The following is a 25,015-nucleotide window of genomic DNA, read 5'->3' as shown; positions in this document are numbered from 1 at the left end:
GTAGTTTTATCAATAAGGTAAGAACCAGAGCCATTATAAACCTAAGTATACTTGATTGAATTAAATTAACTGAAAAGTGTAGTGTAGTAGTAGTAATAGAAATATGTGTGCGGTCGTAGTGATGACGGTAGCGCACACAAAATAGTATCCGTTCCGTGCTCCGGTGCGGTTAGCACTCACAACCGAACCACGCTAAACGAACCGGAGCGCTTACACTAGTCAAATGAATCGGGCTTTGGGGGTCAAACGTGCTTGGGCATGGTTCAAAATGCCTAGTGTGAGTACACCCTTAGTTAGTTTTAAAAGTAGGATAGGCGATTTTGGAGAGGCTAGCAATAGCAAGATATCTTTGAAAGCATAAGATCCCACCCTCCCTGCAAATCACTCTCCAAAGCCACACCTCCTCCAAAACACATGAACGCTTACATGCAGACCAGCGGCTAACCACCGCTGATGGAGGTCTGAATGTAACACTGTCAGATTCCCTCATGTCTCATTCACTGGTAAGAGAAAACATTACAATACAAAGCGCATAATATCTTAGCCCTCGGACCAAGGGGTATGATTGGACTAACAATTTATGGTCCTTTGCCTTCCACAGAATAAATACACATAAAATACATTTAGACCACTTAACTTAATGACTGCTATTGGGATGTGAAGAGACTTTCAACCAGCATAACAAAAAATATTTTTTTTGAACCAAATCACGTACCCTGCCTTTAAGTTAGGTAATTGTGCACTGTTTTTGATTCACTAAAAGAACCAACACATTAGAGTCATTCATTCAGGGATCGAACTACACTGGTTGTGCTATATCTTTTGAGAAACGTCTCATAAGATTGTGTTCTGTGAACTATATACTGTTTTGTGCTGTAGATTCAGCAGAGGTGCTGCTACTACTCCTTTCCCTTAAACTGAATGAGTGTTTGAGGACCACCAAACAAATCGGCTTAAAAAGTGAAAAAAATAAAACTGGTTATTGGTTCACAATGCTAACTATCTGAATTAAAATAAAAAAAAAGTAATTGTGACAAATCTTTGTGTAGCCTGCCAACTGCGCCACAAGACTAATATAGTTATCAATAACCATAACTATATTAGTGTCCATGCCAACACACACAATACCAATGTTTATTATACGCATGCAGTAAAGTTATGTCATCTGCTGCTTTAAATATGTGAGCTCTTTTAAGTTGGGTGGATTCTGAGTGGCTGTCAATGTTTTTATTGTTCATCAGCTGGAAAAAAAAAAAAAATGTTTTGAAATTGATTCCAATGATATAGTTCTTCAGTGTCATTATCTGTGGTGTGGACTTCACTATTCTTATAGAATTTAAACAGTTATTAAAACTTTACTGTTGATCTTTGGTGTGAACGGCCCTTGATGCCCTACACACTTCAGATAACTAATTTCAAGTGCTTCTCAGAGTGAGAAAAGGGACAGTGATGCTCACTTTCAAATGACATACGCCCATTCATCAAGCAGATTCTTGAAGTGGAATTTGGCAGTCATAACAGGGATAATTAATGTGGAGGAGAATAATAAAGCATATTTACCCAGAGAAAATCAAGCTAATGCAACTCCTCAAGCCTAACACAGAGACAGATATGTCTTAATTATCAGTTAATCAGTTTAATTACCCATAATTATCATTTTCTAATTATCCTACCATTTTGGTCTGCAGATACATCATCAACATCCATGCCACAAAAGCCTTGTATTGTCAATTTACAATGAGCCAACACAAGATTGGCTTTCCAGATGACTGTTGGCCAACAATCAGTCATTAAATCATTAACCTGATTAATGTGTACAGCTCGTTATGATTACACAAAGATAAAATTAACTGATCACACACAACTGATTTTAATGCAGCATTTTTATCTGAGTATAAGCATATACAGACGTTTATGGGTGACAATTTTTATTTTTTTAAATGCAATGGAGAAAGTAAGTAAAAATATATTCACTCTGAGGGAACTTTTTACAGCTTAAATTATAACTGCTTCTGCCTCCTACTGAGTAAACAGTATGCAATATTTAGCAGTTGTTGTGAAGGAGAAAGACACCTCTCTAATGATCTAATTCATTATTCACTGTGTGAGTTACAGATGGCGAGGGTGAGAGATTGCATCTATGTGCTAATGACGGCCTGTCAATGTGATAACGCCTCTCTATACAGCTTCCTTAGGATGGGAATAAGAGACTGCAGATGTTAATATATGCCTTTAGAAAAAAAATCCAACATGCACTACACAACAAGACTGCGTCAACAGCATGTGAGTCATTGTATATTCAAGTGTTGACATGCTAGATCCCACATACTTCATGTTTGATTGCCCATTAAGACAGCAATCAAAAGCTTTGAATTTTCCATACTTACTGATGTCATATAACAGACTGAGACTGCAAAATGACTTATGAACCTACATATGGGGCCAGCATTATAGAAATTTTGGGCAAAAAAGGACCATTGTCTATTGTCAACAGTGCTGAGAATCGATGTTTGAAGCACAGCTTATACAGAAGTCACTTTTAAACCAAGCAGCTTTCCGTTGGTCAACAAACTCGTGTAACCAACTTGAACCCGTAGCAAAATCTGCATGAGCAAATCTATCGCCTGCACACAAAGCACATGGATTCCTATTGAAATTACTGGATTTTGCCCGTGAAAATTCACAAAACAAAGATAACTGTGTTTATCTTTACGAATGTTGCTTGTCAGACTGTACAATATGAGCCCAGTGAGTAAAAAAAAAACAACTTTTTTTTGACATTAGCGGTCTTATTTCAGACTGTACAATTATACAGTACATATTAAACCTTTTGCAGTGATTAACAGCGCTGACACAATCGTGTCATATTCCAACATCATTACTGACAAGCAATACTGAAGTGACGCGAGTATACTGTCAGAACTTTGTAGGAGGAAAAGAATAATATAAAATTAGTTGAATACTTCATGAATCCTGGAATTAATCTAGGAAAGGAAAACTGTACTTTAGCCACAAAAGGCTAAAAGCAAAAACAGACTAGAAAAGATAAATGTGATATAAAATGTGACATCACATTTATCTGTATATACAAAAATCCAACAATTCATAATGTTGTTTACATGTTACACACACACACACACACATATATGCAATGCTCAAATATCATTTTACATAAAATGCTGAATGCTGCAATTAAAAGCAGAATAAAGTATTCTAGAATTCTGTGTACATTTTTTTTGGTGAGGGAAGTTTGATAATGCTTATGTAGAAAGGTTTGCTTTATCATCTTTTTAGCACATCACTTTAACCAATTGACTACAGTTACTTATTTACTATGCTTTATATATACCACTGAGTTAGAATATGGCTTTGAAGAGTTTGTGTTCTTATATTTATGATTCCCTGAGTGAGAATACTATAGTATTAGAATCCAAAAAAATCAAAGAGAATGAAAGCAAATGGGGTATAGTCACATAGTGTCTAGCATGCTGTGTTATAAAAACAGCTTTAAATCCATGAAACATTTTCAGTCTCATTCTGTACCACAAGCACTTTCAGTCCCTGCTGATCTTCGGTGGTCTGTTTCCTTCTAGCTGCTCCTTGGTAAGATGCTCCTCATGTCCGAGAGCACCATGGATCTGTAGTTGCACTCCAGCCCCTCCATGTACTCCAGGTAATTACTCACCCTGAAGCCGTGGATTGGTTCCTCCTGCAAGCAGGCAAAAGAAGCACAGATTTGATGAGCAGTGCTTGAGAGAGATGATTTGCAGAAAACAGGTAGAACAGGGTTATAACAGCTTTAGAATAGATTTGATATTTGAGTTTGATATACTTATTTCAGTCCTGATTATCCTGCACACAAAAGTGGCTAAAACCACCCTGAAAATTGTGTACTGCTGTATGAAATCATGCAAGATTTTACACATTATATATATTGTGCCAAATCTCACTGCCTACAGTGACAAAAGGCATTTATTAATGAAACAAGAGGTTTACACAGACGCTATGTGAGGTGTGGCAATACTTTCTTGTACTAAATAAACAATGTGCCACCTAATACACTCTGACATTTAGCTGGGGATAAATAATATAGTTTAGACAAAGCCAAATGAATTACATTTTGTTTACGATGAGTCAGCGAATGCAAGTCATAAAGCTATGCCTCAAGTTACAAAAGGACACTTTGGTTCATGGTGAATGGATGAAAATGAGAGAAAGGATAATAAACCTTTATGAGTTTGCTGCATTAAATAAAATATGCCGGCAGTGTAAGCAGTTTTGTGATATAACTGCAGACCACAGCAGTTGGTATGGCAATGACAAACAAAATAGATGAACTCATAATGCTTTAAGAGCAAACAAAAAACTAATGACTGTAATAATAATAATTTTGTAATCATAGTCTATTACAAAACAAATACAAACCACTTTTATCCACTGCTGATGAATGCTAGATAATGCCATATATTTAATACGGAGCATCTTTCAATAGAACTGAATAGAGTCAGATAATAATTGACAATAAGTGAAAAAGTAAACTAAACTAAAGAAAAATAGATAAAGATCATGAACTGAAAAATGCTGCACTGATGACAGAAAGGCTTTTCCATTACAATTTTACATACAATTAGATTACGTATAACTTATTGTAAGATGAGATCTCGTAGGGCTGGACAATATATCGAACGATATGACCATGTGCATCTCGTCAGTAAAGCCGGTTCCATGATTAGCGGTAAATCCCCATCACCTGCTTTCAAATGGAGCTGCAGTTAATACACAGAGCCGTAGTTCACTGAGAAGCTACGCTATATCGAGTTCATTATTGAAGATGAATCACCTTTGATAATGAACTCGATATAGTGTAGCTTGTCAGTAAACTACGGCTCTGTGTATTAACTGCAGCTCCATTTGAAAGCAGGTGATGGGGATTTACCGCTAATCATGGAACCGGCTTTACTGACGAGATGCACATGGTCATATTGTTCGATATATTGTCCAGCCCTAAGATCTCGTCAAATGCAGTCTTTGGTGAACTTGTAGGAATAGCCTACTTCACTCAAAAAATAATTCACCATCAAGCCAGTCCAAACTTGTAAGAATTACTTACTTTTAAGGAAGTATGTTCGCATTTTGAGGATTTGAGAAAAAAACATAAACGTGGATTCCATATTCCAACTTGGCATGTCACAACTGCTGACTGTACATCAGTACCAGAGGTGTTTAGTATCACTGATGTCAAACCTGATGTAATGAAGTTTAAATATTAAATTGTGGGCTTTTGTTGTATGTCAAAAAGCAGCTTGGAGATTCTTCTAAATATATAATTTTGTATTGTGTAGATTAGAGGGGGGGGGGGGTTCTTCACACTATTAATGACAGCTGTGGAGTAGCAAAACAATTATATAAAACCACAGAGCCATTAGGAAGAATGATTGTGAAAAGTCCAGATGTTTCCCTAAAGCTGAAAAATTCTTATGCCTACAAATCCATTCAAAACTTGGCATGTCACTTGTTAGAAGAAGCAGTCAAGCAACAGAAGAGGACAGCAGCTTGTAAGTGTCTTGTTTCTTTTCTCATTAGGTTTTAGCACAGTTGTTGCTGCTAGGAAACACTGTTTTGCTTATTGTGTTTACCGTGGTAAATGTGTGCTGAAGTCGCATTTGTTCTTGTGCATATCACGTGGATTTTCAGTTTCAGTTTGCTAAGTAGAAAGGCGTGGCCTGCTGAATTCAATAATGAGGTATCATATAATTAGTTAGTACACTGCAGCAGTGGTTGTGGCAGCCCTCGTGTGATGACCGACAAGTGTAAAAACAGACGAGTGCTACAACAACTCGGTCCATATTGCTAAAAAAAACCTGGTCTTGCAGATTTGCTGTATACCACATTAGGAAGATTAGACCCTTCCTATCAGAGCAGGCCACATTACTCCTTGTCCAAGCTCTTGTTCTCTCCAGACTGGGCTATTGTAAAGGCCCCGATATACTTCAAATGAAGTTCGTTTATGTTCTTCGTTTCGGGGCAAAAAGAAGTTCGAAAAGGCTGAGCGATGGTATACTGTTAACGAACTTTCTAACACCCCCGCGCTGCTGGAGGTGGGGTGTAGATTAATGTAAACATGTGTCACGACACTCGTGTGTATCCCCTAAACAAAACAACGATGAAATGAAGAAGTGTAGACAATCTAGGTGTGAGACGGGGCCCAGTGGTCAGAATATTATAGACAAATGAATAATGTTTAGCAGTAATTCAGAGTCAGGTATTATGTTTGCAATACAAAAGAATCATTCCATAATCAGTCCTTTAAGGGAAGTGTGAATTGCTCATAGTCTGAAAACTTTAGCATGATGTGGGGAAAAAAAATAATGGAATCAGTTTGTTGCTTTATTTTACTAGTGTCCATTTATTTTATTAAACTGGATAAATTGTTTTAATAAAAACAAAGGTTTATTATTGTATATTCATTTGGCATTTATTTGAAACATGTATTTGGTTCTTGCTACCTTATATCTTTACTCTTTCCTTTCATTCTTTTCATGGCTTTGGAAAACTTGTCTCTGATGTTTCTCTGCTTTGCTTTTTGCATAACTCCAGGTCGTCGACACCAAGCTTCGTTGCTATTTCTTTCTAGGAATGAAATACTGTCTCTATATCTTTAAAGTCTGTCCGCGAGTGATCGTACAGGTGCGGATATATTTGTGCAGTTCAGCTATTTGACACTCCAGTGTATTCAGGAGATGTTGCTCTCCTTAATGACCTCAGCAGAATGAGGAACGAACCGAGAAAAAAAATCGAGGTGGAAAAAGAAGGTGGAGTTTCAAAACACACCCACCGATTGCGTAACCGCCACGGACCAATAGAAACTCAAAGGTGTTTAGGAGCCGAAATAAACTCCCCCAGAAAGTTCGCTTTGGTGAGCCGTTTCGAACTGCCAAAATGAACTCAAAACTAACTTCGTTTTGGCCTGATTTTGTTCGAAATGACGTCATATCAGTTCGTTCTTCGATTTCGTTTGAAGTATATCGGGGCCTTAATGCTCTCTCGGTGGGCCTTCCAGCATGTACTACCAAGCCTCTGCAACTGATCCAGAATGCTGAAGCGAGTGGTCTTCAATGAGAAAGTCCACGTCACACCTCTCTTCATAAGTTTGCACTGGCTGCCAATAGCCGCTCGCATCAAATACAAGGTACTGATGTTTGCCTACAAGAAAACCACTAGCTCTTCACCATCACAAAGAGGCACAAAATCACTTACACTGACCTTTTTCTGGACTGTTTCCAGAAGGTGGAATGACTTGCCTATCTCAATTCGAGTCATAAAACTTCTAAAGACACATCTTTTTTGTCAGCACCTGACCAATCAATACCAGCACTTACCTATTCTATTCTATTCTATTCTATTCTATTCTATTCTATTCTATTCTATTCTATTCTATTCTATTCTATTCTATTCTATTCTCAAAGTGTTGGAGGTATTCAGTAGTGACAGACAATTGCTTTTGAAATCCTGCAAACAAAGAATGACTTTAGTTGAGTTTGATTTCTGCAATGTTGAATCATCCAAAAAGGATTCATTGTACATTTACTCTGGCATTCAGCTTTAGAGTGACATCCGGAGGGATTGTTACAAGTAATTTCCATCCAGATCTTTAATTTAGATGAAACAGATAAGTTTTGCAATCCTGGATATGTACAAATCCTCAGAAACCTTTCAGAAAATGTCTGAAACGTTTTCTCTATTGAACAGGATACACTGTGAACACCGATGCACACACAAAGACTAAAAAGTTTTAAACTTTTAAGAGTGAAACAAGGACAAGAATGTGCTAAATCTGATTTACTGCAGACACGCTTGCACACTGTAAACCTCTGCGCTCCCTTAAAACATCACTGCCTCAGGATTTTCTCACCTTAAAGGACTAGCACAGTCATTATTTACTCACACTTCGAAACAGACTTTCTTTCCTCTGAGAAAATTTTTTCAGAGTTCATATGGTGCTGTTTTCTTCTTTTTGGAGGTTGACTGTCCCCATCCACTTTCATTAAATGAAAAAGAGCAGTGTGAACATTCAGCTAAACATCTCCTTTTGTGTTCCACAGAAGAAAGTCATACTGGTTTGGAATGACATGAGGGTGAGTAAATGATATCATTTTCATTTTAAAAAGTTATACTATACCTTAAGAAAGACCTGTAGGTCCTGTGTCTGTGTGTGCTGCAAGATATCCTGCTGCAGGTGACGGAGGGCAGAGATGCACATGTACACCTGGTAATCTGGTCCCATGATAACACATATGGCTACATAGTGACAGACCTCAGGCCAGTCCAGGTAGTTCCAGAAGCACTGGCCAAGCCACTGAATACAGATCTGTAAAACAGGTAGGGGTGAAACAGAAAGTGAGGAAAGGTGAGAGAGCAAGAATAGTATTTTTGAGAAAATGCAACGTTTGCACCATACATTTTTTAAATCAATCGATATTAGATGCTGGAAAAATAAATAGTGAGATCAAAAACTTCTGAGTACTTCTAAATTCTACCATGATGCCTTCAAAGTCTGATGCAGTCATTTACCTGTTAGAATCATTAATAACCACAAAACAAATCATTGCACCATTTAATAAAATGCTTAATCAGCATTTTTGTTATTTTCCAGTAAAAATATCAAAATTTATTTGAGATGTGAAACTGGAAGATACTAAGATTTTCTTTTGTTTGAATACAAATTAATACTTTTATTTAGCAAAGATGCATTAAATTTATCAAAAGTGATAAAGACATCATTATTGTTACAAAAAGATTTCTATTTCAAATAAATGCTGTTCTTTTGAGCTTTCTATTTATCAAAGAATCATGAACATAAAATTGTATCACGGTTTTTGATTGTAAATCTAAAAAAACTGTGTGGTTTATGTTAGTATTTTCACTGGAAAACAAAATAAAACAAAAATGATAAAACATGATTTTGTATGATTGACAGCGAAAGAAATGTTCTGATTTTACACAAAATATAAATCAAGTCTCTTCCTGGAGTTCATTGAATCATAATATGCAGAAATCCCTTTTATCTACAGGCTTGACGTATCTCTGTTTTGTTTCTGTGGTGGTGAACTGAGTTGAGCTCATATAATCAATATAATAATAATAACAATTATTTTGCGGTATTGTAGATGGCGTTCCAGTTTTGTCAAGCGTACATGCCTCCTGTACATTCAGACCACTCCAGCAGGCAATTTATACAGCATCTGTGTCTCTCCTCCTGCTTTGTTTAGAATTCAAATCATTGTTCCTGAGTGCACAGACACGGACGGCCTCTATGAAGGAGGTGACAGTCAATTTAAAACAGAAAATCTTCTTTCCTTCAGTTTCTGTCCATTCAAAACTAGTTATAAGTTTCAGAACTTCAGGTATTATTATTATTCTTTTTTTTTTGCATTTTACATTTTACTGTGTAAAAGTTCTCACATCGATTACCTTCTATATATATATATTATATATATATATATATATATATATATATATATATATATATATATATATATATATATATATATATATATATATATATATATATATATATATATATATATATATATATATATATATATATATATATATATATATATATAAAAACATCTTCAACAGCAGTGAATTTCCAGGCACACTATTCAAAGGATAAAGAATAAAAAAATATAAATAAACTAAACACAGAAAAACACAGTTATTCTTTAATATGCTTGTCCTTGACTGCTGGAAAAAGGGTTATATCTGACTAAATCTGACAGAAGAATTGAAGCAGAAATTTGACACCAAGCATATAAACCCTGGAGAGAGCACAGCTTCGAGTAATCACTGCATTTGTCTATGAAGACTGTCAGCCATTCAGGTCATAGCAGAATGTCCTTGCATCTTTATATTTCTACCCTGGCAGTGTCACACTCATTCTCCCAATGATCACGATTCATGACAGTGATGTGACTTCCTCCGAGATTTGTGACGAAGTTACATATGAGCTTAATTACAAGACATCCACACAATCGAAAAAAGTGGATTGTGAATGGAAGAGAGGTGAAATGTATTATTTTTTTTTATTATTATTATTAATATGCCCCTAAGTAAATTCAGAAAAGTTAGTGTCATTGTTTGTCCTTTTTTGACAATGCTTTCTTTAAATGGAAACCTTAAAGCTTCTTTTTGTTGACAATAGATTGATAAACAACTCTCCTTACAAATTTGGGAAGATTGGGACACTAAAAATATCAAAAAGCCAACCTGCTATGCAAAATGCACACAGGTTGGCAAGTCTGCTTGGTTATTTACAAATAGAGAAGATTGAAGTGGTGTGATTAAAAATGAAGTACTTAAAATACAGCACCTGAGAGGGAGTGAAGCCAGACATCCTGAAGGCAGAAAAAACCAGAGGAACCTCGGCCTTGAGCAACATCTCGACGTAATGAGCGGTGCAGGAGTAGATTGGATGAATGCCTGACTGAGCGATCTCTATAGGGAGATGTACCTAAAACACAAAAAAATAAATCCATTAAAAGTGTGAAGATGCACTGCGCATGGTGCAGTGTAAATGATGCTAAGCTGCATTAGTTCTTGTGTGTCGTGACTGAAAATGAAGTGCAAATGAGATCTGAAAACTCTGCAAAGGGCAAGATCTTCAGTAATTGATGACTTTATTTTAGTTTGTTCTTCACACAAAGCTATGACATGACTTCAGACGACTTGTACATAAACACAAAACCTCTTTCATGATGGTTTTTCCCATTTTTGGAGTAAAAAAAATGCAAAAATATCCCCTTTTGTGTTCTTCAGGAAAACGGCATGTGGATGAGTAAATAATGATAGAACTGTTGCTCTAAGAGTGCTGGCCCCCACAGAAAACAACAGAACACCACATATGCAAATGACACGACCAATATTTTATTAGCTGCCTCTGCAACTTCCTGTTTAGAGGGGTCTGTGACAAATGTAAAGACTGCAACTTCTCTTTTTCCTGATTGTCATCATTATCTCTTAGCTCAATGATTTACATGCATGGCCACTCTGACAGCACAGAAATATGGAACTGTAATCACACAAACTCGTGTGCTTGGAGCATTATCATATCCCGCACATATTTTTACAGCTGAAACTCTATTAACTGAGCTCTGTTTACTATCCGCTGTTCCAAGAAAGCGAGAGAGATTGCTCCATCCAAATTTTATGGGGACCACAGTAATGACTATTGCCCCAGTAATATGATGATATCCAGCATTTTCTACCAGTATTAACTTTCCTATGCAAATTGAGATTAGAGTGATAATGCAAGTCGAAATGCTGAGTTTTGTTTACGGCAAATGGATATGAAAGCTACACAAGCATATACATAATATAAATTCAGAACATTACTAAACATGAGAGAGATGCAGCTGTTATTAGTAGTACAAAATTGCAACATGGGCTAAGCTTGAGACATTTAAACGAATAGTTCACCCAAAAAATATATATATATATATATATATATTAGTGGTGGTCCGTTATCGGCGTTACCGTGCTGCGTTAACGTGAGACTCTTATCGGGCGATAAAAAAAAATATCGCCGTAAATCTATTCTCAAAGTTGGGTTGGGAGCTGGGTCTATACTACGCAAGTTATGATGACTTTCACCGTGATAGTTTAGCGCGGATGTATACCTAGACGAATTGCACTGTAGGGGGCGAGAACGAGTCTTCGAACCTGTGTGTATGCCTACTGGGAATTACCAAGCTTCCCAAAAAAAAAACCTCGACAAGACTCACGCCTGTTTCACACATACTCCGTCTGCAGTGCGTATGCAGTCCGTGTGCGTTACGTATGTGGTGCAGAAGCAGCACAGACTCATTGTGCTTTCACACAGGACGCGTTTGCAGTCCGCTACTAATCCGCGGCTGTTTAGTCCACAAACACAACATTTGTTCATTATTCTATATTTCAAACCATGTAAAAAAAACAAAAAAAAAAAATAATAAAAAATAATAAAAAAAAAACCTTGTGACTCTTATCACAGAACAGTAACAATCTTTCATAATCATAGACATTAGTTTAAACTTAATAAATATAAAACATATTATTCATGCATTTGACTTCTAGGTTTGTATAATAAGCTGCTCAAGCAAGCAGCAAAACATTTAAACACAACAATTAGCCTACTTTTCTTGTTGGGATATCGCAAATATTTAAAATTAAAGCACCACTGACAGAAACAGTCGACTCTCGTGCCTTTTGCATTTAAATCTTTATTACAAGCAATCGCACGGTTCTTAATAAACTTTGTTTTTCTGCTTCCATGAAAGTGCATAGGCCTATATCATGTTGCCTCGTTTATCTAAAGGTGCTCTTTTTCTTGTTTTAAACCTAGCCAAAAACCCATGTGTTGCGTGTGAAACACAGTAGGCTTTAATTAGTATTCATTTATTGTGAAAATACTGCATTTCTGTGTCAATCCATGTTAATTTTTACCGCGAACAATGTGCTGTCATTTTAATTCAGAGCATGCAGCACAGCAAAAATAGACTCGGTACGTAAACGATTGCTGCACTGCTGCAGATGCACTGCTCCTGGAATGCACTGACGGACCACAACCGTGTGAACCCTGGAATCCGTTAACATGGGTGCGTAAAAAAAATAAAAAAATGCAACGCATACGCACTGCATACGGAGTATGTGTGAAACAGGCGTAAGGTTGTTTGCAACTTGTGCAATGCGGAATTAGTTTACTGTAGGAGTTCTTCCAGTCTCAAGTACAACCTAAACGCAAAGCATCCCTTAGCTAATGTGGAAGATGCCGGGCCAAGCAATGTAGCACAGGGGAAGAGTCGTCGTCGAACTACTTTGTTTGAGTGCAGCACAGCATTATCAGTACTAACAAGTACATCTTCTTGAACATAATTTGAATGCCTTCGGCAGAATTCAAATGAGCAATTTTAATCTAGATTAATCTAGATTAATTCCAAGATTACAGTGAGATTAATCTAGATTAAAAAAAATAATCTATGCCCACCTAATATATATGTATATTTTTAATATAGTTAAAAAAGTAAAATTGTGAAATATTATTACATTTTAAAATAACTGTTTTCTATTTTAATATATTTTAAAATGTAATGTATTCCTGGAGAAGCTGAATTTCAGCAGCCATTACTTCAGTCTTCAGTGTCACATGATCTTGCAGAAATCATTTGAATATGCTGATTTGGTCAAGAACCATTTCTTATTATCACTGTTAAAAACTGTTGTGCTGCTTTAAACAATTATAATTTTTTTTTTACATTCTTTGATTAGCAGAAAGTTCAAAAAGACATCTTTGTAACAATTCAAAAGTATGTATTTTTATCAATTTAATGCAATTAGTTGCTCAAGTATTGATGATACTAAAGGTTGACACGAACGAGAAGAAGAGAAACGATATAGGCTGTAACTCACAGAGCTGTGCAGTCTCGGGGGCCACAGGAAGGCAGACGGTAACAGACGGGAGAAACGTAAGAGCAGACTCAGAGAACGACCCACGTCGCCATGCATGAGCAGAAAAACTGTGGAGGCAAACCAATCATGACCAGGATAACCATCCTGAAAACAGGCTGACAGCTGGGTCAAGGAATCTTCAACACAATTTAGACCTATTTTTTCCCAGCAGCTATAATGCTAATATAGTGTCCCGAAAAAGAATTTGACCACTTTAGTCAGACTTTGAAATGTATGAATGTCATGTAAGAAAATACAGACTATCAAATCAAGAGGCATATGCAAAAAAAGACAATAGGGATTTTCTTAGAAGGTCTATCCAGTGATCTCAAAGTAATTTTTTTAGATGCTACATTAAATGCTACAATTGTCCTAGCAGATCATGGACGCTAATGTTTAACAAGCATAATTTGATAAATGATTTCTTACCGATAAATGCAGCCTTGGTGAGCATAAGAGACTTTTTTTTTTTTAAACAAAAAAAATCTAAACCCCAAACGTAATTTAAATGTAAATGTGCCTTATATGTTGCTAGATTTTGGCTCCAATAATTCACTAATACATACTAAAATTATCTGATACTAAACCTTTATATATATACTGTAGGAAAACAACAGCATGAAGAAACTTAAAATGGAATTCAGCTTATCATTATGATTATTTATTCATTAACATAAATCAATACATGGTCTACAGCAAATTAGAATATTGTGCACAATCAAAATGTAAAATATCAGAATTCTACAATAAGTTGCATGTCACTTGATTAATAATACAAATAGCGTGTAACGAGAAGGATACACAGCTCAGAAGTGACACTGACTCGTTGTTGAGAGAGGAACTCCTGGCAGTGCTTGAGCAAAAGACACAGATCCTGCTCTGAATCTTCTCTCAATAGCTTCAGGAACTTGCCATACCTACACACACACACACACACACACACACACACACACACACAGTTTTACATGTCAGCTTCATTTAATAGCCCATTCAATAAAACCTTGCTAAACAACGGTGAAAAGACATTGTTAAAATGTTGTTCTCTAACATCAACTTATGCACATTTACATAATTATAACTTTCTCAAGGCAATATTTCTTGACTAATAAGAACAAATTTCGCAACCAATTAAATTCAGTTTTATCACGCATGTACAGTCTCTCCCTGGGAAACAGCACCAAATGAAGGTTAACAGAGAGTTACAATGTGCTGAGCACTAGAATGCATTGCCTGATTACAGTCATTGTGGACTGCCTTAAGACAAAAAAATATATAAATGGGTTCATATTGAGTTTAACTAGTGTGCTGACATACCGCAGAATGCCAGGGGCTTTCAGTGAAGCTGAAATAATTTCTGAACATACACACTGCAAAAATCACTTTCCTAATCAGTATTTTTGTCCTGTCTTCCAGCAAAAAATATATAAGTAAAATACATGTATTTATTAATAATAATTAATAATTACATTATTATGTTTTACTCTCATGATAACAATAATACTAATATATAATAAATATCAGGGTTTCTGCATGTTTTATGAAGGTTAATTTTTTAAGACCTTTTTAAGACCAAAAAATTAAGAACCAAACCACAGAGAACACAATATGCCAATATGTTCTTTAAATGTAAATGTCTAGGAAGCAGAAATTAGTTCAAAAATCGAAAAAAATACAACTTCCAACAGATCATTACTTTTTAATTCAATTTTAATACATTTTAATTTATACACAAAAAAGCTTGACTAGAATATGGAAATAACTTTTATTTTATATTCTGATCACCCTGTAAAAAGCACTGTTCTTCCTCAGTGTTTTTGCCTTGTTTTCCAATGCAAATGTCAAGAGATTTATAAATTAAGACATTTCATTTAAAAACAAAAACAACATTAGATAAGAAGTCTAATTTCTGAGCAATTGATCAAAATAAAGTGATAAAGTATAAATTAAAATAAAAAATAAAATAAAATAAAATAAAGTTTATCATTAAACTAAGAACAAATATCTGCCAATGGGCTAGTGAACAATTTAAAAAGAAAACATTTTCCTTCCTAATTGACACATATTTCTTCTTGTTTTAAGCATAAACACACTTCATTCTGTTCAATTTTATTTTTTTATTTTTTTATGCATGCACTGCATGCTATGACTGTGAATTAAAGACTTTCAGCTTCAGTGTATGACATTTTTAAGGCCTTCATTTGTGGAGAGAAGACTTTAAGACCCTGTATACAGTATATATTTTAGTATACATTAGTGTCTTAACAAAGCACTTAAAAGTTGATTCACAAACCCTTAGCCTAGCATAAAGTTTAGCCTGGATATGACATATATACTGTATTACCTGAGGGATATCCCCACACCTAACTGCTCCACAGATGACAGGCTTCGAGTCTTTACACTGTGGTCCACCACTGAAACAAAAAGAAAAAAAAAAATGATCAAAGAAATTACTTTACTTTTGATTTTCATCTTCTATTAAACATTTAATTTGGGTAAATGGAGCAGAGAGTGCAAAAGAGCACTGCAAAACGTGCTGTTAAATAATACACATTTTCATCTCAGCATCGGCTTACCCACAAATCAAACATCAGCTGCGTAATCTACATTCATCATGCTTAAGAATGGCCTTAATTGAGTGAATGCCCTTGGTGAGACGGAAATGGGCCCACTGATATAATTATGGGGCCATTCCTCCATCCTCATTAATATAACAACAATGTCAGGATTGTAATGATGACATAATGCAGATAGATGTGCACCTTGTGAAGTGACTGGACTTGACTGGCTGGCAAATCAACCAACTGTAAAGAAGGGTTTAGGCAGAATGAGAAATCATACGTCCTGGTGCTCACGTCAGTCAGCAATTATGACATGAAGTGAAATGAAGTGTGACAACCCGCCCCTGCTCCTCCGCTAAATAAGAGGGCAGGATACAGACCCAGAGGCAGATGAAGGGAGGACACAAATGCTACAGTAACATGACACCATAATACTTTCCATGTCAGGCATCCATACATATATCCTATTTGGGAAGTTTGGGAAGCATTCAGAAGTCTGATTAATTTTTGCAAATTCTCACCAATTAATCTATCATTCAAACCTTTACCCAGAAGCTGCACTTTATGTCTTCTTTCTACAGTGAAATCAATATTTAATCAATATTAATAAAAAAGTATTTAAAAAAGTACTAAAGCATAGTCTCCAACTTCATAAATTAAAGGAGATGCTTGTCATCAAATTAATCATGAGCTTGCCAGAACCCAAACCACTAATAATCTCCAGAGCTAACTGACCCCTGACCCTCACCATCCTTAAAAATGACTTATCAAGGTCTTTTAAAGTATGAAAACTTTAACTCTCTGACATTAAAAAGAAAATCTTATGTTTTGAAAGATGTTTGATGGATTTAAATGGATTCATTTTAAAATACAAAGCAAAATAATCATACATTGCAACAATAATATGTTGAGACGAGGGTGAATTTTGTCAAATCTTTCTTTTAAAGTGGTCACATTACTCAAGCTCAAGCCAGCAGATATTCTTTGCAGCTGGGATTTAAACAAAAGAGCATGATCAATATTATTTCTGAGAACCATATATGTTTAATAATGAATACCCCACAGAGTCTCAACTATTCGCCCATTTTATAAATGATTCTGTTTGCATTTTTACAAGGAGCATACCATTGTGAACTAACCAGGTGGGATGCAGAAAGTTTCACGCAGAAATGTTTCTATCACAATCACATCCAATCAGAAAAAATGTCATGTTTAATGTATAGTTATAAGAAGCAGGATTATGACACACAAAAGTATATTCATATATACCCGTGTGCTTTTTATTATTATTATTTCATATTAGCCCTCAGAAGTGAATGATATCTCTGTTAGCTGTTTGCAAGTTGGTCTCATGAATAAAAAAAATCCTTTCATTAAAGTGCTGTTGACTGACCTTTATATTCTGCCGGTGGAAAGAAGCAGTCAGTGGATGAAGATGAGAGATGCAGCACGACCCTCTCCAAAAGATCAGCAAGTACTGTGAGAGAAAACGAAACCTGAACCATCAAGGCAATTTCCTTTGAATCAAACCTCAAATCTCCAGCAAAAGAGCCTCTGTCATATAAAGAGAGGATGTTAGAGAAATCTAAGAATGTCTTGAGCTATACTTTACTGAGTTTAAAAACAGATCTTCCCTGAGAAACTAATTTCTTTAGTGTAGCATGCATTTTCTTGTTTGTTGAAATACAACAATGCTTAAAACTCACACTGCACAATGAGAAAATACGCTGAGTGACTGTTAAACGAAAACTGCTTTAAAATAAGACAACAAATCCTAACAGTGTTGCGCTGAATCAGGCATAGAGTAACAGCATGTACTAAGACACTGGCCAGTGTTAAACTTTCACAATAGAATTAGATCCCTGAAATATTTTACTCTTAATCCAGAAAAACATAGCATGGAATTAGAGGGTTTTACAGCACTATCATTAACATACTGAAAAATCAGAAGGTAAATATCAAGAAAAACACACACACAGTAATATACATCTAAGAACATTGTAAATAAATGCAAATAACTTTGGTTTAAAAAGCAAGCATGCACTTCACATTGTAAACAATCTATTCTGCATGTTTAGTTAGTTGAATTGTTGGATTTGATGTATTGATACATTTATAAGTTTTATTTTCCAAAATAAATAAAAGTAGGTACATATAATGCAAGAGAGCTCTCTTATGTATTTAAAAGAGTCGTATCATACTTTTTAAAACTGTATTTGTCTTCCCTCCAGCCCACTTTTGATTGGCCAAAGCAGTCATAATTAATATTTTTATCACTATGTATTTGTAATTAATATTAAACAGGCCTTTCTTTTTTTTCTTTCGTTTTTTTTGGTTTTTTTTGTTGCGTTCTTTCTTTGCATGTGAAATGAGTAACAACACTGACTCAATATAGTTTAGGCTGCCCAGTCCTTCACCAACAACCTCTTAGAAAAGTCTGCGCTACATTTTGACAGGATCACAAAACAATTTGCACTGAAATTTGCTGCTGAAAACAACAGGATTGTAGTAGGATAGTATTGCTGCTGAAAAGAATTGGATATTGATAGTTCTTCTGGTGTTTAGTAGAAGGTTCTGTGCCTGAGAACCTCTTAGTGGTTATCTTACTTCATCCTTATTACCTCACGGACAGTGACCAGGCAAACATATTGTTTTAAACAGAAATTTCATTTTTCATTTTGACTCCTTTAAATGCAGTAAAAAGTTAGTATAAGATTAGCGAAGCTGGCCATCTTGTTGTGAATTTCAGACAGAGCTGAATGTGGGTCATACCATATCCAGTGAGAGTGTTTGTAGCCATGATCTTGCAGAACTGTCTTCTGCAGTCATCCATCCAGCTAGCATCTCTCTCTGTTTCCTTAGATGATGCCAAGAAAGCACTGATCTCTGACTCTGAGAAGAAATGGGCATTGTTTCGGTAACACTTTCGAAAGTTTTCGAAAGTCCAAACTTTAGACATTCTACCTAACAGTAACGTAATTTTGCAACTACATGTCAACTAGCAACTAGTAGAGTAGTAGTAGACTGTCTGCTTAATATCTTCTAACACTTTCTTTGTCAAACTTATTCTAACCCTAACCTACTGTACCCCTAACACTAACCCTAAACCTAACCTACCCTAACAGTCTACTCTGAGAGTTAGTAGACATGTAGTTGCAAATTAATGAGTTTTTTTTGATGTGTTTTTGATGTGGTTTTAAATTTTTTTATAGTTAGTAGAATGTCTAAAGTGGACTATCGAAATAAGTGTGTAACCCAGTGTTAATTTTTTTAACAGTCAGAATGATTCTATAAATCTAGTTAATATTCATCATATGCTCATTAATTTTGGGCTTTTTTACACAGTTTTTATCATTTTGGTGGTTGTTTTTTTATCTTTTGGTAGACAATATAAAAAAGACAGAAACATATCAAACTGTAACAGACAGAACTTCAACCATGTTTTCAAATATTTTTAAAAAAGCATAAACATTTATTTAAACATATATCAAAGAATAAAAGATATATCAACAAAATACAACATGCCTGTCCTTGTGAGAACATGAGCTGAAATAATAGCACATAATGAATAAAATAAAGTATTAACTACTCTTCAGAAGCTACTGTGGTGTGAAGACTGTTGAGGATAGTGTTCATTTTCTGTTTTAGAGATTTAGGATATAACATTATGTGCATATCTTATTTTTTTTACTAGGCGGTAAGAACCTCTAGACTCTATTTACTGAGCTGGAAACAGCTGTCGCATTGAAATAAAGATGTATTGCTGTGACAGTAAAAAAGAGAAATGAGTCTGTCATAAAGAGAGAAAGTGTCCTTGAAGTTACCATAGAGTAGAACCATGTAAAACACTGGATTAAAGGGGTCATATGATGTGATTTCAATTCTTCATTTTCTTTCTCTTTGGAGTATTACAAGCTCTTGGTGCATAAAGAATATCTGTTAAGTTGCACAGAGTAAAGTCTCAAATCCAAAGAGATATTCTTTATAAAAGTTAAAACTCAACCACGCCCTCCTAAAACGGCTCATTCTAACACGCCCCCACATGTCTACGTCACAATGTGGGAAGATTTGCATAATGCCGCCCAAATGTTCACGCAAAGAAGGCTGAACTTTTATTCTCGTTGTGCCACCTCTGCCATGTTGTGGAGTCGCTGTGTGTTTAATTGTGAAAGCGAAGCTACTTTGTTTGGCCTTCCAAAAGAGGACACAACTGGAAATCTGTGGCTAAGTTGCATTTACAACACTGTTCCAGAACAGTCTAACCCAAATATTCAGATGTGCGCTGCAAATTTTATGGAGGATGAGGACTGTTTCCTGAACCAGTAGCCTAAAATGCGTCTGTGGCACAAAGGCTGTTTCTGTAAAGCTGGGCAGTTCAAACTTTCCAAGGACAGTCTGGCGCTTCTGACTCACAGTCTGTACGTAAGTTTTTTTTTATTATTTAATTTTTTGATGATGATTATTAATGTGAGTTTTTTGAGGTGTGTAGTTTTGGTGTTTTTTTTTGTGGAAAATATTAAATCATGATTATTTTAGTCAATTCTGTATTCACGATTATGAGGGGGGGCATATGACCAAAACTTTATGAGTGACTTGTTTAAAGAAAGTGATACATATCAAATATGTATTTTCTGTAAATAAGGCTGCTATGACGTCTACATTGTAGAGAACAGTGGAATTTTAAACAAACAAACAAAAAGTCCTCAAAATTATTGAAAATTATTAAACTTTTAGTAATAAAAAAAACAAAGGACAAATACAATAGAAAAAAAAGGATACAAATGAAAAAAACTGTGCTTTAATGTTTTTTTTTATTGCAAGTCTCTAGCAGTTTATAGCCTACTACAGAAATGAATAATCAAATGTAAAATAAAACAGCAGTCTTCACTGTGAGATTTAAAGTTTTTTGTTTCTTAAAGCTACAAAAATCCTTCACTCAAGAGCAGTGTGCAATTTTGAATTTGTCTTTTGTCGTTTGATTAATATTAAGCCTGCAGTCGCAGCAGGAAAATAGCCTGCAGTCACTTTAAGAGCCGCACGGATCCAAATTACAGTTACATACGTATTTTCATTTAGTTATTTTTTTTTTTGTTTGGCTTAGTTTTTTATGTGTAATAAGTAGGTGTAGATTTTTGATAAATTAGCGCAGCATTTTGACACTTTAGGTGTGCACCTTGAGCTAAAAGATGACTTTACATGTCCGTGTTCTGTTCTATCTCTGAGCGCATATCTCTTCCTGAGGAGCAGCGCTCTTTCATGCTTTTAAAAACGAATAAATATACTTCGATAAATCAATCACGTCCCATTTTGCAAATGTGATGTTACATGATTTTACTGATTTGCACGGGCAATTGGGCTTTTATGGAGGAACAAAAGTGCAGCGCTGCAAAAGGGGGTGGAATGGGGCGCAATAATTGAAACGAGTTTTTTCGATTAATTGCACAGCCCTAGTGTAGAGTGGGCTTGTTGTTTGTTGTTTCTCTGATCACAAATGCAGACATGGTTTTATGTTTACATGCCGTGATATGCAATGCATAAAAAGACAGTATAAGTCATTATTAGTCATTATAATCAGTAATTATGTCCCAACTGGATGCCACAAATGCCTCGTTTGTAATGGGTTTTATTGGTTTTGTCTCGTCCAGTGATGTCTGGATCGTGAACGAATCGTTCTATTTAACCTGATCTTCTTAGTGAACCGTTTGAACCAGTTCACCAAATCGAACTGAATCGTTTGAAATGGTCCGCGTCTCCAGTATGCACTAATCCACAAATTATTTAAGTCATTCAGTTTATAAACGTGCCTGACACTCCCTCTGATGCAAAATAAACCAATATCCCGAGTTATTCAGTTACTCCTAACAGTACATTGACTGAACTGCTAAAAAAGAACCGATGATGGGATGTGCACGAGCAGAACAGCTGGACTGAGTCTCGTCCTGCTGGGAGACGGTATCACAGTGTTAAGGGGTGTAACAATTCCGTCACATGCTTGAGGTATTCAACCAATCACAATGCACTGGATAGCTGGCCAATCAGAGCACACCTTGCTTTTTTAGAATGATGAGCTTTGTAAAATTTGACAAGTTTCAGAAAGGCGGGGCATAGAGGAGAAACAATAATGTACATTATATGGAAAATAATGTGTTTTTTAACCTTAAACAACATAAACACATGCTTTACACCAAATACACAAAATAATGTTCTTTTTAGCAATGTCATATGACCCCTTTAAACTGTAATGGTTAAGTAAGGGAATTGCTTTCATAAATGACAAAAATATCACATTACACATATATACAGTAGGACCTTATGCTTTAAAAGTCTGTTCTTACCCTGTTTAGTGCGGAGAGTCTTGGGCACGTCGAGGATATAATACTTAGGCAGAGGGTATGTGGACACTATTGGCCATGGGTAAGGGTCATTCCCCTAAGGGACAGATGGGACACTTTCCATAAATATGGTATACTGTGGTTTCCTATTTTTATTTTTTTAAACTGTAGGAGGCAATCTCATTTATTTATTTCTTTTTTTAGCTATGTTAAACTATTAATGTATGTAATTTCTCTAAAGTCAACATTTTGGCATATTCTGTTGAAATGATATTTAATTTGTTGTAGGAAAATATACTGTAAAGATTTCACATACTATACCTTGTATAAAATATACTGAAAAAAATATATTACAGTTCAGTAATAAAACATTATTTTTTTTTAAAGGAACTGAAATGTGCATTACACTGATGAAAAGTGACATTAAAGACATTTATAATGTTATAAAAGAGAAAAGATTCAAATTTCATATTAATGCCATTCTTTTGAACTTTCTATTCAAAGCTTCCTAAAAAAAATGTGGATTTCCACAAAAATGTTAAGCAACTGTTTCCAACTGACAACAACAACAAACACTTTTTGAGCAGCAAATCAGCATATTAGAATGATTTCTGAAGGATCATGTGACACTGAATACTGGAGTAATGATGCTGAAAATTCAGCTTTCCCATTACAGAAATAAATTACATTTCTCACAATAATTACTTTTACTGCATTTATGATCAAATAAATGCAGCCTTCATAAGCTTGAGACTTTCAAAATAATAATAAAAAAAAAACAGTAGAGTTAAAAAACAACAACTGTAGTGTATTTTAAGTTATTTTAACTTTTTTTCTTCTTCTTTAATGTTTGCTGAAAAATACATTTATCACTAACTACACACCAACCTTTGGTCTAAAACAAGCTAGTCACTAGTACCTAATGACAGCTTACTTAGGGAATTTAGTCTGACCTCCTAATGTCAATTTTTTTTCTAAGTGTCCCCTTTCACTGCCAAAACACAACTGTCACTTATGCATCTACTGCCTTGTTTACAAATCTCTTTATATTACAACAGAGGCTTCATCGGCTATGCTCTTTTTAGAAGCTGTTTTCCGCAACACTTCCTCACATGATTCCTGAGACATTTGAAATACAATCCACATAAGCAACTGCCAAAGCAGCTGTAAACCCCACCATGGAGATTATGTTGATATATGAATGCTGATATTTGAGACCCCATTTATGTTTATTAAACAAATGCAAAACATGGGATGTAGAGAAGGCATCTAAAACTAGAATATTGTCTGCGGCAATGACAATGTCAGCAAAATTGTGCAAAAGCATCCTATATTCAATAACAGACTAAATCACACTTCATACACCTCTTCCTAACTGAATATCCAGTATAAAACTGCTTTTACACTGTAAAAAAAAAAAGGAAAAAAAGAGAAAAAAAAGTGCTACAACCGAATTAAATCCAGTGATACTTCACTTCCATGGTACTGTATCTACATCCTGACCAACCTTAACACAGTTTACTGTACTTCACATACAACTGATAAGGAAGGAAAAATGAAATGCTCTCACTTTCTGCAGGGCTCTGGGAGGAAGTCTTCTCTCAGATGGACCACCAACTGAACCGATTCGAACTAGAACATGGTTTCTTTCCACAGACAGTCCATCGATGATGAATTCACTGAGGATGATGAAGCAAGTATAAACAAACAATTTACAGAATCAATATGTACTGTATCTACAGTATGCTCATATTGCACATTCAGCCTGTCTAAGCCTACAGTTTTTTTTTTTTATCTATTACTTTTGGAAAGTGACTGTTGGTTGAATCTGAATTAGTGTGTCGTGCTGAACTATATTCAAGGGAAAACAGGAAAATGAGAGACGGTCACTCACCCTTCACCTGAGGGCGGCTCTGTGACATTGTCCCTCTGACCCTGCAGCAGTAACTCAGAGAGATTATACTGAGACTCCAGCAGAAGAAAATAATCCAGGTTACAGCACAGCAAGCTCAAGAGCCTGGATGAGCACAGATGGAATAAAGAAGTGTTTACACAGGAAAACAAATAACAAGCAACACTACTTCAATTTTACATAGCTGAAAAGTGAAAAAAGTTGGTTTATCATCTCTACCCCAAAACCTTTAGAAATCAGTCATCATGACATTAGCAATTCTGATACCACAAGCATCAATAAATACATACATATCTTTATACTACTGCTACTACTGTTATTATTACTATCTTAAAGCTTCACATAAAAGTAAATATTTTAATAATATTAAAAATTAAATGTGAAATTTTTTTTTTTTCAATTTAAAGCATTAAAAAACTATGCCCATTTGCCATTAAAATCATGTGTGGAGCATCATTTTCCACATGCTGTTATTTCTGATCGAAATGTTTAGAATTTCAAACAGCCAGCAGTAGTTCTTTGTACAATATTGGTGAATATTAAATTTTAACTCCATGACACATTACCAGGAAAATTAGCGTGGAAGCACTGAGAGTAATAAATTGTGAAATCCAGCAGAGGACTGATGAGATGAGGATATTCTGTATGAGTGGAGAACAATATAGCGACACATATCAGTTCTGGAGGAGCCTGAGGGACTGAGCTGCTAGAATGGTATGGTGACATAG

The 25,015-nt window shown here is 35.3% G+C and overlaps 1 protein-coding gene across 1 annotated transcript in view; it reads right to left on the bottom strand.

Annotated features, from left to right (window-relative positions):
• Positions 1–1,233: 1,233 nt before the first annotated feature.
• Positions 1,234–25,015, bottom strand: part of tbc1d32 (TBC1 domain family, member 32) — a 40,996-nt gene continuing 17,214 nt past the window's right edge. Inside the window, exons 24-34 of the mRNA XM_042778139.1 lie at positions 24,270–24,392; positions 23,946–24,054; positions 22,379–22,472; positions 18,816–18,935; positions 17,437–17,520; positions 15,827–15,896; positions 14,287–14,402; positions 13,447–13,601; positions 10,373–10,513; positions 8,180–8,368; positions 1,234–3,709 (exon numbers count right to left, since the gene is read on the bottom strand). Of these exons, the coding sequence (XP_042634073.1) occupies positions 3,590–3,709; positions 8,180–8,368; positions 10,373–10,513; positions 13,447–13,601; positions 14,287–14,402; positions 15,827–15,896; positions 17,437–17,520; positions 18,816–18,935; positions 22,379–22,472; positions 23,946–24,054; positions 24,270–24,392 (1,321 nt within the window). The 3' untranslated portion in view covers positions 1,234–3,589. The remainder of the gene's footprint in view (positions 3,710–8,179; positions 8,369–10,372; positions 10,514–13,446; positions 13,602–14,286; positions 14,403–15,826; positions 15,897–17,436; positions 17,521–18,815; positions 18,936–22,378; positions 22,473–23,945; positions 24,055–24,269; positions 24,393–25,015) is intronic.

Source organism: Cyprinus carpio, chromosome A20 (genome assembly GCF_018340385.1).
Source record: "Cyprinus carpio isolate SPL01 chromosome A20, ASM1834038v1, whole genome shotgun sequence".
NCBI lineage: Eukaryota > Metazoa > Chordata > Actinopteri > Cypriniformes > Cyprinidae > Cyprinus > Cyprinus carpio.
The sequence above is the reverse complement of the archived record's forward strand: the minus strand, read 5'-3'. Positions and strand labels throughout refer to the sequence as shown.